The sequence below is a fragment of the Theileria equi genome (assembly GCF_000342415.1).
Source record: "Theileria equi strain WA chromosome 4 map unlocalized gcontig_1105316255041, whole genome shotgun sequence".
In the NCBI taxonomy this organism is placed as follows: Eukaryota; Apicomplexa; class Aconoidasida; order Piroplasmida; family Theileriidae; genus Theileria; species Theileria equi.
The window spans coordinates 430,596-447,724 of NW_004668225.1; the positions used below are offsets into that span (position 1 = coordinate 430,596).

The window sequence follows — 17,129 nt, forward strand, 5'->3', positions numbered from 1 at the left end:
CTCACACCAGTTGAGACATGAATGGAGTACTACTATGAATGGGACTATGGAGGATAGTATGAAGGAGGCTATACAGGGTAGGAGAGAGAGCGGGAGAGATCTGGACTGGGAGCTGGGACACTCCACCAAGTTTTCCCTTGACCTACCGATTCCAGCGGCAATTATGGTGCAAGAGGGACTCTATAAGCTACAATCTCAGACACAGAGGCGCTTCTGCGGCCTGTAGAGCCTCTATGGAGGCCAATGGGTGACAGAGTTTTTGGACGGAAAATCTCCGCCATAAATACTCCCAGAGTCCCTACGCTATCCACTCTAGCCTTTCCATGTATTATAAACGGGGAAATGTGCAAATTTTGTCCATAGACCTATGGAATCTCAATATACAAATCTGCATGCAAAACTTGTGGGCCCTACAACTGAAGATTTTTGAAGGATAAATTATGGAAAGAGATTACCTGTAGACCTACTATAGCGCTAAATGATGAAATGAGGCCTACCGCTTGACATGGGCAACTGTATGACCTATGATGACTCCTGAGGTTCCCCTGACCCTTGAGATACCTTTGGATCCTGAGGCTTTGACGTTGTGGCAGACAATCCGTATGCATTATCGAATATGCTAGGGTCATACTTCCCCTTGCTGGAGATCCTAAAGTAGCCGTCTTCGCCCCAACTAGAACTTGTCTTCCAGGCCGGCTGGGCTATCCAGTACGTTTTTTTGGTCTTAGGATCGGTACCATAACCAACAACTAGAGCCACAGAATTCTGTTTAGTACCTAAATCTTTGTCGTATATGCCACCTGTATAGTTGGTACGAAGGTCAGCTGGCGCATCAAAGATGACCATAAATGCTCCATTTGTCTTCAAATGTTCGTCTGCCCTCTCTTCTGAAATCTTTACAATCTTCCTGACGAGTGGTCCACCTCTGCACCTCTCCCCTTGACACTGACCCTTTGATCCAGTGAATGGATATGATGCCTCTAGACAGAGCGGGTTTTTGAGAAAGTACTCGAGGGACTTTGCCAGATTTGAATCCTTCAACTCGTCGGCACAATCCCAAATTTGTTGTGCGCTGTGATGGAACCTCTTGGCTTTCTTTCTCGCAATGAATGAATCGTACATGGCAGCGGCTGCCAAAAACCATGGCGACTCACATTTGTTCAACCTATCAGCATCGATTTTGCTCACGTATCCACCTTCCCTCAGGTCAAATGTTGGCCTTTTACCGTCCTTTTGCTCCTGATCATCTTCAAATATGAGTGGAGTGTGTTTGAATGTTCCATAGTTTGAGAGATCCAGACCATCATAGTCGACCTTCTTCATCTCTTGTTCAGTTACTGCCACATCTTCCGCGAGTCTGGTGTGGTATCCCATGGTGTAAGTCCTGCCAGAATTCACATTATGCTTCTCCATCTGGATGGCATCCCTGCGGAAGAGAAAGAGGTACTTTCCAAGTGTTCCCTCGTCATACCAGTAGATATTATAGCCTTCACAGTACTCCATGAATTTGGCGAGTACCTGTACTTCAAACTTTGGATTTACCTCGTCCTTGATGGGTTCAAGTAGTTTGGCAAGTTGAAAGAGCTCAGAGTAGGTTACATCCTTGCCATCCCCGAGCTCTAGATTAGCACCTTTAAGCTCCGCCCTGAGCTTTTCTACAAGCTCAAAGACGTATTTTAGCTCCTCTTCTCGCTTCTTTTTTGCGATTTGGACAGATGTGTAAAACTCATCCTGCGTCATTAGCCCTCTCTTTTTCCCGATGCCTGAGCCTTCCTCGTCAGGTCTTTTACCTGAGACTCCCTCTTGATTGCCATTGCCCTCTGGAGTTGCCGTAAGTTGAGCTTCTATGACCACAGTTGGAGTGGTTACTTTGGGTCTATTCAGAATAAAGACAAGCGGAGTGATTACTGAAATAAGCAGGACCAGGAGTGCAACGGCAAAAATGATGAATTTGGATGTCTTTTTACCCTTTTGGCCGTTAATGACCACCTCAGTGTCACTCGTTTCGTTTGACATTTTGCCAACTCTTGAGCATGCACAAATCTGGGACTCGCTGTGCAAACCGAATGTGTGAAATTAGTCAACGGCAGTATCGATATTCAAGTGGACAAATTCTGAGTCTTGACCCACCTACCAGTAGTTGAACTATATAAATTGTGGTCTAACAAACCAGTTGGCCAAAACCCTACGGCAAAAGGTAGCGGGGGTAGTCAGCTAGCTCTGGCGTCCGCCAAACCACTCTGCTCGCTAGTCCACTGTTTTCTCCCAGATATATGTCTAAATGGGTCCAAAGAGATCTTCCAGTTCGTCCTTTAACTATCTGGTGGGCTAATGCAAGATTTTACTCAGGGGGATCTATGCAAAAGAATGGATAATAGTGGTGATAGAGAAGTTGTGGATGGTATGCTGAGAATTCTACAGGCTCATGTAAAGCGTTTATATGGAGAATAATGCGATAATAATTATGTTTGGTTGAACCAGTCTTTATGGTTTTGTGAGTGCTTTAAATTCTTGGGAGTACCTTCTGCATTTACTGCTTCTTCATTTGGTTTTACTGCGTTCTTGATTTCATTCGTTCTCATGTAGAAATCATTAAGACCAATTTCCTTCCATTTTCCATCAACCTTTTCATAGCACTTTTCGGGTGTAGCGCCTCCATGTGCTATATATATGATGGGGGTTTGTGAATGCAGTGGGATTCTTAGAAGTTTAACCGCACTGCTTATCTTTCCTATTTCCGCTCCTCCTTCTGTGAACGAGGTAATTGTTACACCATCCTTCGGCTTAAAGACTTTCCACCTTATTCCTCTGCTAGTTTCCTCCCCTACATCTACTTTTGACTCATCTGGATCAGAGATATCGAGAGTGGTATCACCTTGTCCAGCCGACTGTGCATTCGCCTGTGGTTGCTTCTGAGGAGTCGGTCCATCTATCTTTACTGGAGCATTAGGTTGAGTTGGTGGCTTCTTATCATCTTCGGAGCCTTTAGCATTAACATTTGCTTTCTTACCACTAGACCCCTCTGCAGTCCCTGACCCTTCAGCTACAGCATTTCCAGACCCCCGTGGACTTGCTGGAATACTCTGAGATTTCTTAGAGTCGCCAGAATGTTCATTATCGTTACCACGGTAATTTTTATGGCCACTCTTACCATGGCAGAGTCTTACCAGACACACCGTCCACAGCAGTGCTATAACCTTCATATTGTTAATTCTTGTTTGTCAAAATAGAACCGAGTCTTGGTACAAGCAGAGAGTACTTACAAGCTATTGAAACAAGAAACAACGACAATCATACAGTTGTATTACCTTACTAGAAAAGCCACAAAACAAAGACCTCAGTCTTGACAAGTCAAAGATACAAGTTATCTATAAGAAGCCCTTGATCTTTTAATAACATAAAGAGAACATGTCGGCTGGGAAGGAAACCAAGGAATGCAGACAACAGTGGGGATAAATAACGGCTCACGTAGACATTTATTCCTCCTGATAATCGACTATTACCTTGAGACTTTCATGTTGATAGGTTACTAGTTGCAATCATGTCTGTACTGTTATATCCTCCAGATTCACAGGCATAGTTTGTGGAGAAATAGGCTGGGGAGATGCCTCCTACTCTCCCGAGTAGTAGAACATTCTTCCTTACCTTCAGTATTTAAGCTAGTACCTCCAAGGGCATCTATACATAATTACCGTCTTTCTAGTATCTATAGTCTCCTCTCTATGCCAAGGTGTTTTCGAAGGACAGGTGAAGGAAGAAAAGGTACTCATTATTCTTTTCGTCATTACAGGGTCTTCTTCCTATAACCCCTATAGACAGCATTATGGCTGTTTCTAACAACCCCTTCATACAGCTGACTGTCTTTACTGAAGCATCTATTTTAATGTGTGTATTGAGAAGTGGATATTCCTGGAGTGAGTGAACCCTCATTCTCGTCCCCTATATTGACCCATAAAGTTGCATGCAGAGGGTGCGCCTACCTAGGAGCATTATCGTAGTAAAATGATTGGCTAGCCCTTTAAAGGTACTTACGCCTATTCTGATCCAGAGGTTTACTAGAAACGTCATAATAAGGATTTAGAGTGTTTCAGCCTTTGGAGCGCAATTGGAAAAATGTCTGAGCTGTGCCATTTTGGTGGCTCCTTTTTGCTTCACTATCATAATCACGTCCTACTTTCCCTTTCACACCCCTTTTCTATGGATACCCATCAACCATTCCCGCATTGCATGGTCTCGAAAGCCTGTGGTCTACCACTGGCATAAAACCCCCAGGGTGCAAATGAGGTCTAAAATGCACGTACAGTTGCAGACTAGACTAAGCGCATACATTCAAGCGTCCATAAATTGAGTATTATCCGAGTGTCCGCGGGAATGGTAATCTAGAATATCGTCGTTATGGAATCTGAAGATTCTTCCGAATCTTCGCATGTAGACTCCGCATTACTCCCAATTTTTAGCATGTTTAGAACATCCAGACCGCTTATTCCCAAGGTTGAACCCTTTGCCTTTTCGAGGGTGTTCTTGACGTTTTCTTCCTGGCCTTGTAAAGTCACGAGTGCAGAGACAAACGTTTCTGGCAGAGTTCCAAGAGCATCCTGGAAGACTTTGAGGGCCCATGAGAACGTTACAGTTGCATCTAAAACCTTGATGACCTCTGAAAAGGCTTCCCTGATCTTTTCCATGTCTGGTTTCTGGTCCTGATTTTCATTAGAGAATTTGATGTATGCGTCCAGCATTGCCTTGGCAGCCCTGAGAGCTGAGCCTGCGTCGTCCAAAGACCCTTTAGCCTTGACAATGTGAGCAGTAAAGGCTGAAACGACATCGTTAACGTCCTGTTCGTACCCTGGATCAATGTCTTGCACCTCCTCCTTGGACCCGCCTCCGGTGCAGCCGCAGAGCCTTGAAACGTAGACTACAGAAATCAACAAGAGAACATTCATGATTGCATTTAAAACTTACTGTGAGAGACTCTAGACAACCATCTGGGGTGTAGATTTAATGTCGTGAGACTCGAAGGGATTCCCAGGCAAAATGCACTCCCTTGAAGCATAATCTTTATCCACAAGACGTGAGAAACTGCAAACAACTCATCGAGAGAGAGATACACCTAGCATGCAAGCTCATTCGAGTTGTCTAAGTCTGGGCATGTAGTGAAAAATTAACAACTTAATGTGGGCTTGTTCTCCACAAGATGAGCTTAATCTAAGACTACCAATTTTGAGCAACTACTTTCCCTGCTTGACCAAATTTGCGATTTCGGTAATTTTCTCTCGCATTGCTTGAGACGTCACATTTGGGTGCCTTTGGTGGACCTCCAGATGCTTTAAAATCTGCTTGGCTCTGTACCAATTTATTCCTGTATTGTCACGGAGACTCATAAAGAGAGTCTTTCTGGAGTCTAGAATCATACCCTTCATCTCCTTTTGCTTTCTCGCAGACTCCAACGCCAAACGCTGTTGCAAACGCGTACTCTTGTAGTTTTTACTCTGAACATTTAATGTTTTGAGCATAATGCGTAGTGTACGAGTGAAACGAGTATGCGGAGCATGGGTCCCGAAGAATGAGCGACTAACAGGAGCTCTATGGCGAGTATACTTTAGTATAGGAGCACAAACTATCACAAGATGTTTAACATTCTGTTTCATCTACTCCTTCCTAGTCACAAGTAAGTTGTATGATTTAACAAGAGAATTCTACTGCAGTTCCGCCAAGAATGTATAAGCAGGGGCTTTGTGAATTGCCACTATTATGACTATGAATTTCCATGAGTGATTGTCTATGGAGAATTAATGGGGAGTTTAATGTACAATGGAAGAGATTCTTAGGTATTTTGTTCAGTAGTAGCTACAGATGTAATCTTGGTAGTTTCTGTCTGTTGATGGGTTCCACCTGTGATATTCTTGAGTTTCTTGTCAAATTCTGTTTTGTCAACCTCCTTCCAGCCATCGGTATTCCTTTCAAAGAATTTCCATCTCCTTGTTAATCTTTCCACTACTGTCATCTCCAGAATCTCTACAGTCCCTTTCTTATAAATAAGACAAGAAAGACAACGATCATTGGCTCCACCATTCCATAGAAATTTACCACCATCCTTTACTTGGATAGCGACATGGCTAGGTTTAGGAAAGAAATGCTTAACGGTCACACCCAGTAATTCTGCCTCAAAGATGGTACACTTGTCAGCGTCCTTAGAAGCGGAAACGTCGATATCAAAGTTTGACTTCCATTCTACAGGATCCCTCAAGCTCTTCTTCTTGGCGTTACTATTATTACAGACACTCCATCCATTCTCAGTCTTTACATAATCTCTTCGTGATATTCCAGATAAAGTTCTGAGAGTGACTAATATAAGTTCAGGAGTACCATCCTTGTTTAGGTAGACTTTAGCATGATCAAATGTTTCTCCGGGTTCAGCTGTCCAAACAGTCTCAGTGTCGTTCACAAGCTTGGAGACGCTAACACCCTTGTTAGAGACGACCAGTTTTATTGCATTAGCAGCGAAAGTATAGTTGAATGACTTGCATAGTAGTCTATTTGGATGGGCAATATTTAGATAAGCATCTCTTCCAGATTCTCCAATGAATGTCTTTGCCTTCTCATTAAATGGCTCTTCATCAATCTCCTTCCATACTCCATCTAATTTCTCAAAGTACTTATACTTAGTGCCACTACTCTCTGAGGTCTCCAGGTAAAGAAGTTCTAGAGCACCCTTAGAATAAGATTCTACAAATAGACACTCTTTGCCAGCTCCAGCCTTCCATAGCTCCTTATCACCATCAAGAACAGAGGATATGTGGAAGGCACTTTTTGGAGTATACTCCTTTAATGACACTCCATATGCATTTTCTGTGTGCACATCTAACTTTGTCTCATCAGGGTTAGAAAGGTCTAAAGTAATGGGAGTAGTAGTAACTTGAGATTCTTGTTCCACTTGATCAGTAACTTCATCGTCATCCGTTTTACTTCCTCTAAAACAGCACAAAAAGCCTGCGCTACAGAATCTCACCAGGAATACCGCCAATAGCAGTGCCAGAACCTTCATCCCTTCCAACTACCACCTCTCAAGAAACAAGGTAATTATTGCAACCTTTACACTAGTCTTCCCCTGCTCTAATCATCCAGTAGAGGAGGAAGATGATAAAAGGAAGAGTGGATGAGTAAAAAGACCCCATTGCGGCCAGGAAGAAAAGGAATACGAGAGATAATCACTTGGCATCTAGCTGAATTCCCTATTATATCATCTTTAAATCTAACAGTTTATGCGGATGAAGAGGGGATAAGGGTCCAGGAACTCCATTCTCATCATGGGAGTCAAGTGTTGATAAAACCTTAAATTGTTTTAATGCTGTAACAATAGTACTTTATATACAAAAGGTGGTAGGATAAACTGACGTATCAACAGGACAGGGTAATATTTATAACCCTTAAATCCCGCGAAGCCAACTAATCCAGATACAACAGCAGCGAGACCTCCAAAGACAGTCTCTTTCCAAGGAAAGATTTGAGAAGTTCCAGGAGATTGAGAAGTAGAGGAAGAATGAGGAGTAGAAGTAGCTTTACTAGCATTAGCACCAAGTGAACCATCTTGGCCAGCAGGTCCAGGACCAGCACTTTGTCCTGGAGGTGAGAGTTGAGGAAGAGTTTCACCACATCCACTAGGAGTAACAATAAGGTCTTTTAATTTTTCAGTAACTTCAGGAGGATAAGTTGTACCTTGTATGAGAATCTTAGTCTCAGACTCTGTATCAGGAACCTGGTCAGATAAGTCAGCTGCGGGGACTTCCTCACGTTGAACTCCATTCTGTCCAAGAGGTGGAGGTTCAAGACACTTTTGCAGGTCTGTACATCCAAGTTCTCTTAAAGTTTTTACAAGTTGTTTAAAGTTCTCATTATTGCAGCCTGTAGGATTGGTTAACTTATCAGGTGCTTTATCTTTGAGATCCTTTACTTCTGTCCATTCTTCATCATTACCTCTACTACTATTAGTAGGCTTCTTATACCAACCCGTAACATCCTCTTGAGATGAGCTAACATAGATAAGTATTGGTTCATTACTGCCACCTGAATATAATGCAGAGATCTCAACTGGGCCATCCGGTGGGATGAATAAGGTCATTAGAGAGTCTCTACTGGACTCCATTCTTGCCATATCTCTAGAGATAAACAGGCCCCCTTTGGTCGCTATTCTCCCTCCGGCTAAAGCCTATAGTCTGCATAATCACGTCACTCATCCATAAACGCTCCTTACAGTAGATAAGCTCCTCATTTCAAGGGGCGTAGCAGTCGCTCTAGTGGCTCCTGCCAGAGATCCGTATGTTCACTACGTTCACATACTGTGCATGCATTAAACTTACCCTTTTGATACCATAGGGGACCATTGGTGCAAACTTTTTTGCAGCCATTAAAAAACTCGAAAAAAACAGCATTTTGATCTCTATACCAGCGTGCTAATCGTCTGATAAATATCCCTCCAGGAGATTTGCAAGTTGCTTCTCCTTCTTTTCTTCCTCTTTACTCTCGTTTGCCTCTTTCTTCTTTCCCTTGACAACAACGGTTGGCACCTTTTTAATCTCTGGGTCGGTGCTAAATATTGAGCTTTTGGACGTTTCTCGCTTCTTCTTTCTTGTAACCTCTGATGGAGCGTCCACGGGGTTTAGGTCAGCTTGCTTCGCTCTAGAAACTTCTTTACTATATTCCAAGTCTTGCTCAAGTCTCCTCTTCCAGGCAAGATTTTGCTTTCTTTCCAATTCCTCGTAAAAGTCTAAATCATCCTGAGTTATCGCGGAACTTATAATCGTCCTCTTGAACTCTGTCGGCTCGCGGTCGTCTCTGTCCCCGTGAAGAACTGGCGATACTGGAACGTTGCGAATCTCAGGGAGATTTACATCCTTCCGGAAATCCATATAGGAGACCTAAATGAATGTGTATAATGTGAACGTAATGCGTAGCATGGAGTGAGCAAGAGCGACCGTCAGAGGGCCTCTATTCACAAGGCTCATTAGATGAATGAGTTGCTTTATTCACTGGTAGTTACTTCTAATGGTGAGATGCAAGAAATTGAGTCCAGGCGAGGAAAGGCTTTATACAAATGGAATTCCTTAATGTATGTCCATGGACCAAACCAGATGATCAAACAATCGGAGGGGATGAACGACCATAATACATAGCATGAAGAGAGTAATGATGAAATAGCAACTGCTAGGATTTTGTATGTGTACCGAACAACAATGCCTCTTGATCCTAGCATTCCAGTGTACCAACAAGAGAATAGTCTAGAGGGGGAGAGTCTCTACTACCTACCAAGGGTAGGGAGAGTATTTTACATGGAAGTAATGAAGGTTGTAATTATGCTCCTTACTATAGCAGGTCCCTTCCATACAGCGAGACCAACAACTCCTGTTCCACCGACACTTGCAACAGATATTCCTGCTATAGCTCCACCAGAAAATCCATTACCTTGTAGAAGCTTAGTCTCTGACTCTGTATCAGATGGCTTGGTAAGCTTCTCCTTTGTTTTAGCAAGTTCATCCGTCAACTTCTTGAGCTGAGTGGTAAGATCTTTACCATCTAGTTTCTTAGTCTTTCCAGGGATAACGGTCCAAGTAGGTCCTCCGCTTTTCCTACCATAATACATGTAATTGTTTGGACCATTCTTTTTCTCAAATCCAACTAGGAGAAGGTCATCAAGCGAAAGATCATCAACCTTAAGCTCAGGTCCTTTTCCAGAGTAGTATGCTGTTACAGTTTTAAGAATGAAATTCGATGGTATGCCTTGCAGAGTATCACCATTATGTTTGATCCCCTTAGCCACAAAATATGGTTTACCTTGAACGCAGTGAACAAAACTAGTATACTCAGCTTTTTTCTCAGATTCCAGTACATCATTTTTAGTAAGACTGATTGTTTCTGGGTTATCCATGGTACCGGGATCTGTATATGTAGTACCACTTCCACTAGCACTTTGGGAAAAACCATTTGTATCTCCAACATTTATGGTAACAATTGGCAATTTAGTCTTTATAAGCTCCAGAATCTTAGGATTATCATTATAACCACTGGGTTTATCCGGAGATACCTCAGTCCATTTAGTAGAGTTAAGGGAGGTCCTCTCAAACCAATGTGATGATCCTGGGAAATAAATCAAAAGTGGGATTCCATACCGTCCTTTTGGACAGTGATATACATAGACCTGACTACTAGTCTCTGAAGAATTAATTCCGGTCTGTTCCTTTTCTCCATCCTTGAATCTGCGAATAGAAGTATCCAAAACGTGCAGATAATATGAGTAATCGTTGGCACCATAGTTAGCAAAAGTAATACTGGCGCCACATTCTTTTGTTAGACATGTATATTTGTTTGGACTGCTATTCCTTGAAATGTCAATAATATGAGCCTGGTTCTTTTCACAATTTAGTTTATCTAGCTTATCCTTAAGATTACCAGCATCTATATCGGATTCATACTTCCATTTTTTATCAGTTCCTCCACCAGAAAGTATATAGTATGAGAAAATACCTGACGTTTGCTCGAGCCCCAGTAATAGAGGATTTCTGTGTCTACTATCACCCTCCCAGAAGTAAACATGAGCAGTAGTGTATGGTGTAGTATATATACTAAGATCTTCAAATGGTATCTTCTTGCCACCATGCTTTGTGGAAAGGAGTCGCATTACAGATGCCTCTTTAGGAGTGTGCTTGTACTTTTTATAACAATCATGTACACTTGACTCGGTGACTTGAATTTGAGTAGTTAGATTTGCTGGTGGAGGTGAACTCGTTCCATTGGCATAGTAAATGCTCTTTGTGGTCTGATCAATCTTAAGAATGATAGCTGTAGTTAGGCTTCTACCAATTTCTGGGAGTTTTGAAGAGAGTTGACGATCACGAGTGATAGTTTTCTCTCTTGTCCATTGATTGGAAGTTACAAAATAAGTCACCTTTTTGTAGTATTCGTAACTATTACCACTCTTGGTAATGCCTACTACTAATGGTACTAGGTTACATTCGTCATAACCAAGGTAGTATACGGTTACATCTTTATTATAGTAACTTTTCAGACTCACAGGTATACCAAGTTGTTTTTCTCCATTATAATTTATTCCACCAATATAATATGACCTACCAAATGTGTGAATATATTTCTTGTAACCAGAACTAGGATGTCCATCAACCTTAGTGAAGTTTATGCTATTACCACAACCATCCTGATAGCTTCCATTATCACCCGTTTTGCTAATGTTTACATCAACATATCGTCCTCTAATACAGGTATGGGTTCTAGTCATCTATCATCTCTACAATCCTCCATCCTTATTCAGTAGTATTTCCTAGTAGTCCCTCCACTAGTTCCCCTCTATCCTATTCATTCATTCCTCCATTGTAGTAATCCATTCATGTCTCAACTGGTGTGAGCAGAATTGTCGGTATGGTACATTCTCACTAATCCATAAAAGGTTTCCAGAATGTTCCTAGAGATTCTTCCTGGCATACTCCATTTCCTCAGTATGACCTACCGACACCTGAGACTAGGATAACCATGGAAGCTTCTTCCTCTACCATTCACTCCTCCAGAGTGGGAGAGTAAAAATCTAGAAAGCATGGTAGAATGAACCTGTACATCTCCGTTTCAAAGGTGTCATTATGTGCCAGCTTCCTCCCTCTAGTACAGCGTAGAGACCATCACCGAGTCAAATGTGTCAAGGTGACTCCAGAATAGACATGTGTTGGTACTAGAACATTCTCTACACCTCCGTCCGACGATTATTACCATCTGGCTTAATTCATTGACCGTTAAAACCCTCTCTTGCGGTTATGTAGACTCCTTGTAGCCTAAAAACTCCCTTTCTTGTCTACACAGCTCAATCTCGTACATCCCGCCCATTCACTCCTCCAGAGTTTATCACCCATTAAAACAAACCTGTTGATTCTCGTAAAATTGATTCCTTGGTAAAAATGTCGCCGCAAGTCCCTGAAATATCGAGTGGAGCCTCAGAATCTCACCACAGCCCCCAAAACTTGTGGCGTTGGCGTTTACTCTCTGAGATTTCTGCCATGAGTTCAAGATTCGAATGTTTTTGAGATTTGGCCTCTGGTTGCTCCTCTGCGGTCTCTGGGAGGCCCCTGGAGGCGGGGCCCTGAGTCTCGGGGGCGGCAAGGGCCTCCAAACGGCTGGATTTATCGCAAATTTCGGTACAAGTGGCCAGTACCCCAGTGACGGAGTACCAGAGTGGCGGATGAATGGACAAAAGGGGCCAATGGAACAAAGAGAATGGAGGCTACACATGATCATCACGAGCTCCATAAATGGCGTCCCAAAGCCCAGGAAATTGCACAAGAAGGTGAGTTAATGTCCATAGCGAAGCGGAGGACAATCCGAACGTAGTGAGGATGAGTTACTAGAGCGACTAACAGGAGCTCTATGGCGAACAGAGTGAGCCTAGAGAAGAGTAGGATTAAGGTCATTACTGGAGTACAACGGAAGGAAGAATGACCTACCGACGTCGGAGACTAGGCAGTAGATCACTATGGAATGAGTGTAACGAATGGAAGAGTGATGGTGACTATGAGCGAAGTGAATAGAGAGTCTTGCGAGTATACACAGTATAGAGCCTAGGTATTCTTCAACAGAAAGATGAACGAGTTACCATTAGGATCTGCCAAGCATCGAGTTGTATAATAGAACATAGCAGGATAGGAGCACTGAACGACTATGATATGTTAAGCATTGAGTTGTCTATTCTGGACTTTGGACCATCTTGAGAATGAAGAAATGCCTTTCAGAGTGTCTAGGGGACAATGACTATACAAGTATATTCACCAATAACCATTGATCTCTCACAAAAGCCAGCTACTTATGAAGGTACTACCGGAGGTAGTAAGAACGTTACCATTACTGTCACGGAAACCTCTGAACCATCTGGCTTCTGGAGGTGCACTCATACCATACATCCTGGAGGAACTCAACAATTCACAGTAAAGGAAGTTCTAGATAATTGTGGCAAAACCCTGCAATTACGCCCATCTATCAAAGAACCAGTTAACTTTGTTAGTGTATACTATGACAAGAGCAAGGCTACTGATCCCCTCCTAATCTGTGTTAAGAAATCTGGAGATACCTACTGTTACTACTGCAAGGGTAAGGATGACTGCTGGTACAGGTACAAGAATGGAGATGACTGCAAACAAATAGAACCTGAAAATGGTACTACTAGTGAACTAGGTAAACTGCTTACTGAACTTAAGACTCCATCACATCAACTTAATGAAAGCAACTTCTCCCAAGTTGCCATTGCTGATCTTCAGGATCTCCAATTTGATCAATACAACTGTTACTATCGGAAGGTATTGTTTGTCTTCATAGTTATCATCATTCATCCATACTGACCATTCTGCTCACAGCAGTTGAGACATTAATGAGTTACTACAATGGAAGAATGATTGAAGGAGAGTATGGAGCTAGAGGTACTACTAGGAACTAATGTAGTATAGATGTGGATTAAAATGGAGGATGACCCGAGGGGAACAAGTAGGTATTGATATTGGATACAGCAATCATGCACTTGGTCACACTGAGACAACAAATAAATATACATACAATTACGGTAGTGCCTCAAACGACGAGGTAACTGTCACTGAGACAAAAAATCCTAAAGGTTTGGAAGGATATATAAAATGTGTTCACAAGCCAAACAATGGTAACACAATTGGGGCTATAAAGTATAAAAATGATGGCACTACTGGTTTAGAGGGTGGTTTATCAAAGCATAAAACTGTAACTGTCTATTTTTGGGAATGGGATATTGGGTATATTAATCCTCTATTGGTTAAACTAGAAAATGTTGAAAAATATTATGCTACAAATGACAATAAAATTTGGAATGATGCAAGCGGCTATATTAAAACACATGGTCTCCTAGAGATTCTTGATGGTATGAATTGTAATAGGAACCAGGCCCACAAGGTTGATATATCCTGCACGAGTCTTACATATCAATGTTCCCCTAGTATCTGTGGCAAGACGATTACAGTGGCTAACGAAAATTGGGCCAATTCTTCAAAATATGCTTACTCTATACCTGAAGAATTCCAAGGATTTAAAGTTGGAAGTATTATTCACAAAGGAACTAGGCTCCAAAGTATACAGATTCCATCTGATCCTCTAATCGATGTATCAGTGCATTACTATAAGGGAGATACATCATTCTCTGTCCCACTTGTACTAGAGTTTCACAAGCAACAAGAACGTAATGGTACGAGCTATGAATACTTTCAAAATAGTGGTGACACATGGATATCAATACCTATACAAGAATGGGACCCCAGTAATATAACGGAAAAGTTACTTAAGATACTAGATGAACTGATAGGCAAACACTTTCCATCTAATGCAGGTAAAATAGCTGGTGGTGTTTTTGGATCCAGCTTCGGAGGGTATGGTCTATTTGAAACTTATGCACTAATATTCAACAAAAAGCTGAGTCTAATTTTAAAAATAGTTTCGCTACTAATTGCTCGTCTGTAAAACACTGCACTCATCTCTGCCAATAGGCAGTATAGACACTCTCCCTCTAGACTGCTCTCTTGTTGGTATACTGGAATGTTATGACTTGTGGTCGCCAGTCTCTCTCTATTCGCTACGCTCATTCCTAGGGACTTGTCATCGTATGCCATACATTATACCCACACCATTCACATATTACACATTACTACAGCCACCGTGGTACAAGCTATTCGAGGAAGAGGTAGAAAAGGAGCCACTGGGTCCGCCATGCAAGAATCTCGCCAAGGATGTAATCGAGGGAAAGAGACGCCTGAGATTCACTCTAAAGCGCTCCAATAAGCAAATGTATGCCACAATTGTCGACGATGTAACTAGACAAACCCATTGCTTCTTGTCCACCAACTTCAAGTATCTCTCTCACATCTTTGGCTCAGTGCCTACAAACAACCCAAAGATCACGAGGAACAAGGGGTGGAATGTAAAGGCAGCCTACGAGCTCGGGAAGCTGATTGGAAGACAGGCGCTCTCTAGGGGAATCTCCAAGGTTTTTTTCGATCGCGCAAACTACAGGTAAGATGGGTCCGTGCAGAGTGGGATGTGTAAGCATTCCGAGGGTCAAATGAGTCGCCTCAAACTGTAAGGTTACGGGAATTATGGGTGTACTACTTGGAAGAATCCAGGAGAGTATAATGATCCATTCTTTGGCCATCCAATGGGGTCTTTAGCATCCGCTGTCTTCTTCCTCCGTGTATCACCCGCAGGCTACAGGAAGAATGAAGGGGAAATGGCCCATTAATTGGAGTTGGTGGCTACTTTTCTAGGAAATGGTAGTTGGAGGGGATGAAGGTTCTGGCACTGCTATGGGTGCTATTCCTGGCGAGATTCTGTAGTGCCTGCTGTGTTCTCAAGTATTTTTGTCTGATGATACGCAGCAAATGTTGTCATAAAGATTATGATCATGACGATGATGATGTCTATGTAAAGGTAGCGCAAGGAAGCTCCAAGGAATTACCCACCGAATCTCCAAATGTTCCTTCCTCTCCAGGAGTAATAGATATAAGTAACCCAGACAGGGAACAGTGCCAAACATTCAAATACTCCTTTGACGGTAATGTTATAAGGTTGGTTGTTCCCGAAAAGGGTCTAGTTAGAAAATTGGCAGAATCAAAGTCTACAATATGGACTCTTTCATCCGGTGAGGCATTTGATCACGCCAAGGTCTACCTAAACAAGGATAGTAAGCCTGAACTTGTGTTGGTTACCCTAGAAACTCCATATAGAGTCTCACATAAGGCTTATTACAAGAATGGAAGTAGATGGGAATCTTGTAATAATCATGAAGGGAAGATGAAGAGTTTAAAGGTACCTGAAACTTTAAAATCCACGTTTGAGCTTGATATCTCCTCAGCCGATGCTACTGAAAAATGCAAAATCTTTGAAGCCAATCTTCTAGGTGTTCCTACCAAGCATATCTTTCCAAAGCTTTGCTATGTTGTAGTAGGAGTAAGGGATGGTAATCAGGAACTATGGACTGCTCAACCGCATTATTCTAGAGTGGGAATAAGGGGAACGCTTGTTGAAAATAATGACTACTGCCTTTCTTGTCTGGTTTATAAGAAAGGGAGTCTGGAGCTACTAGAGATGACAGTTGTAGAGAGCAAGTCGAGGAAATGGAAGTATTTTGAGAAGACTGCTGATGGCTGGAAGGAACTCACACGGAATGACTTTTTAAACAAGTTTCATGAAATGAAGAGAGAATCTGAGGCTCCATTAAATCCTGTTGATGAAGGATCGAGAAATGACCATACAGATGTTCCACCTAAAGACGTCGTTCAACAACTAGAAGGTTCTGTTTCTCCATCTGACACTTCTATGGAGGGAACCACTCTCGACCTCTCTTCTCCAGACTCTTCTTTATTCTCTCTGGCTGATGATTTGGTTTATGGAGTGAGTCACAAGGCATTTGTTCCCCAGGTTGGTAGCTCTGTAGTATCAGTGGTGGAGAACGGAGATACCCTTTGGACCGCTACAGACCCTCAAGAAGGATGTACAGGTGCCTATCTCTTCTCCAGGGAGGGATACTCTTCTCTTCTTAGTGTCTATACAAGGGGTGCCGGAGATGAGACATTTTGTTTTGAGAAAGTTGATGGAGCATGGAAGAATGTGGACAAGTTGGAGTTTGAAAGTAAACTGTTCTCAATGAAGGACTTTTCTACACCTGCTGGTGAGGAGCATAGGGAGGAAGATACGTGATCTACTGGGATTTACTCTCCAGAAGGAGGATCTTATAGCTGAAAGCATCACACAAAGCTGTAAACACTTGTTATTAATGCAGTAAAATCTACCAGTAGGTAGTACCAGAGGCACTCATCATTCCTGTGGCTTTTCTGTTTCACGTTGGAGCCACAGAGGCTTATACACACGAATTCACTGTACATTGTATTTACAGATATCACGGAAGGGTCGAGGCACTTGCAATTGGTGCCAGAAAGGTCGGCCTGGATTTTTAAATCACCACCATACACACCAACTAGGTGGTCCATCGTAAGGTTTTAAATGCATATTTTGTAGTAGGTAGAGTAAATGGAATGTGAGGTGTAGACGATCATATGGACTACGGAGAGGTGTAA

General features: G+C 42.4%; 7 protein-coding genes across 7 annotated transcripts; 1 reads left to right on the forward strand and 6 right to left on the reverse strand.

Moving 5' to 3' along the window:
* Positions 1 to 522: 522 nt before the first annotated feature.
* BEWA_046800 (Papain cysteine protease family protein) lies at positions 523 to 2,016 on the reverse strand (the record flags this gene model as incomplete). Its single annotated transcript, XM_004831611.1, has 1 exon — positions 523 to 2,016. One exon carries the CDS (start codon positions 2,014 to 2,016, stop codon positions 523 to 525), a length of 1,494 nt encoding a protein of 497 aa, XP_004831668.1.
* Positions 2,017 to 2,462: 446 nt separating this feature from the next.
* Positions 2,463 to 3,203, reverse strand: BEWA_046810 (signal peptide containing protein; the record flags this gene model as incomplete). Its single annotated transcript, XM_004831612.1, has 1 exon — positions 2,463 to 3,203. One exon carries the CDS (start codon positions 3,201 to 3,203, stop codon positions 2,463 to 2,465), a length of 741 nt encoding a protein of 246 aa, XP_004831669.1.
* A 1,176-nt stretch (positions 3,204 to 4,379) lies between these two features.
* Positions 4,380 to 4,940, reverse strand: BEWA_046820 (signal peptide containing protein; the record flags this gene model as incomplete). Its single annotated transcript, XM_004831613.1, has 1 exon — positions 4,380 to 4,940. One exon carries the CDS (start codon positions 4,938 to 4,940, stop codon positions 4,380 to 4,382), a length of 561 nt encoding a protein of 186 aa, XP_004831670.1.
* Positions 4,941 to 5,225: 285 nt separating this feature from the next.
* BEWA_046830 (conserved hypothetical protein) lies at positions 5,226 to 5,645 on the reverse strand (the record flags this gene model as incomplete). The annotated part of the gene is made up of 1 exon (XM_004831614.1): positions 5,226 to 5,645. One exon carries the CDS (start codon positions 5,643 to 5,645, stop codon positions 5,226 to 5,228), a length of 420 nt encoding a protein of 139 aa, XP_004831671.1.
* A 176-nt stretch (positions 5,646 to 5,821) lies between these two features.
* On the reverse strand, positions 5,822 to 8,149 carry BEWA_046840 (hypothetical protein; the record flags this gene model as incomplete). The annotated part of the gene is made up of 2 exons (XM_004831615.1): positions 5,822 to 6,888; positions 7,423 to 8,149. The coding sequence occupies 2 exons, from the start codon at positions 8,147 to 8,149 to the stop codon at positions 5,822 to 5,824; spliced, it is 1,794 nt and encodes a 597-aa protein (XP_004831672.1).
* Positions 8,150 to 8,447: 298 nt separating this feature from the next.
* Positions 8,448 to 11,284, reverse strand: BEWA_046850 (hypothetical protein; the record flags this gene model as incomplete). The annotated part of the gene is made up of 2 exons (XM_004831616.1): positions 8,448 to 8,912; positions 9,359 to 11,284. The coding sequence occupies 2 exons, from the start codon at positions 11,282 to 11,284 to the stop codon at positions 8,448 to 8,450; spliced, it is 2,391 nt and encodes a 796-aa protein (XP_004831673.1).
* Positions 11,285 to 12,067: 783 nt separating this feature from the next.
* BEWA_046860 (signal peptide containing protein) lies at positions 12,068 to 16,752 on the forward strand (the record flags this gene model as incomplete). Its single annotated transcript, XM_004831617.1, has 3 exons — positions 12,068 to 12,337; positions 14,711 to 15,069; positions 15,432 to 16,752. The coding sequence occupies 3 exons, from the start codon at positions 12,068 to 12,070 to the stop codon at positions 16,750 to 16,752; spliced, it is 1,950 nt and encodes a 649-aa protein (XP_004831674.1).
* Positions 16,753 to 17,129: the final 377 nt, after the last annotated feature.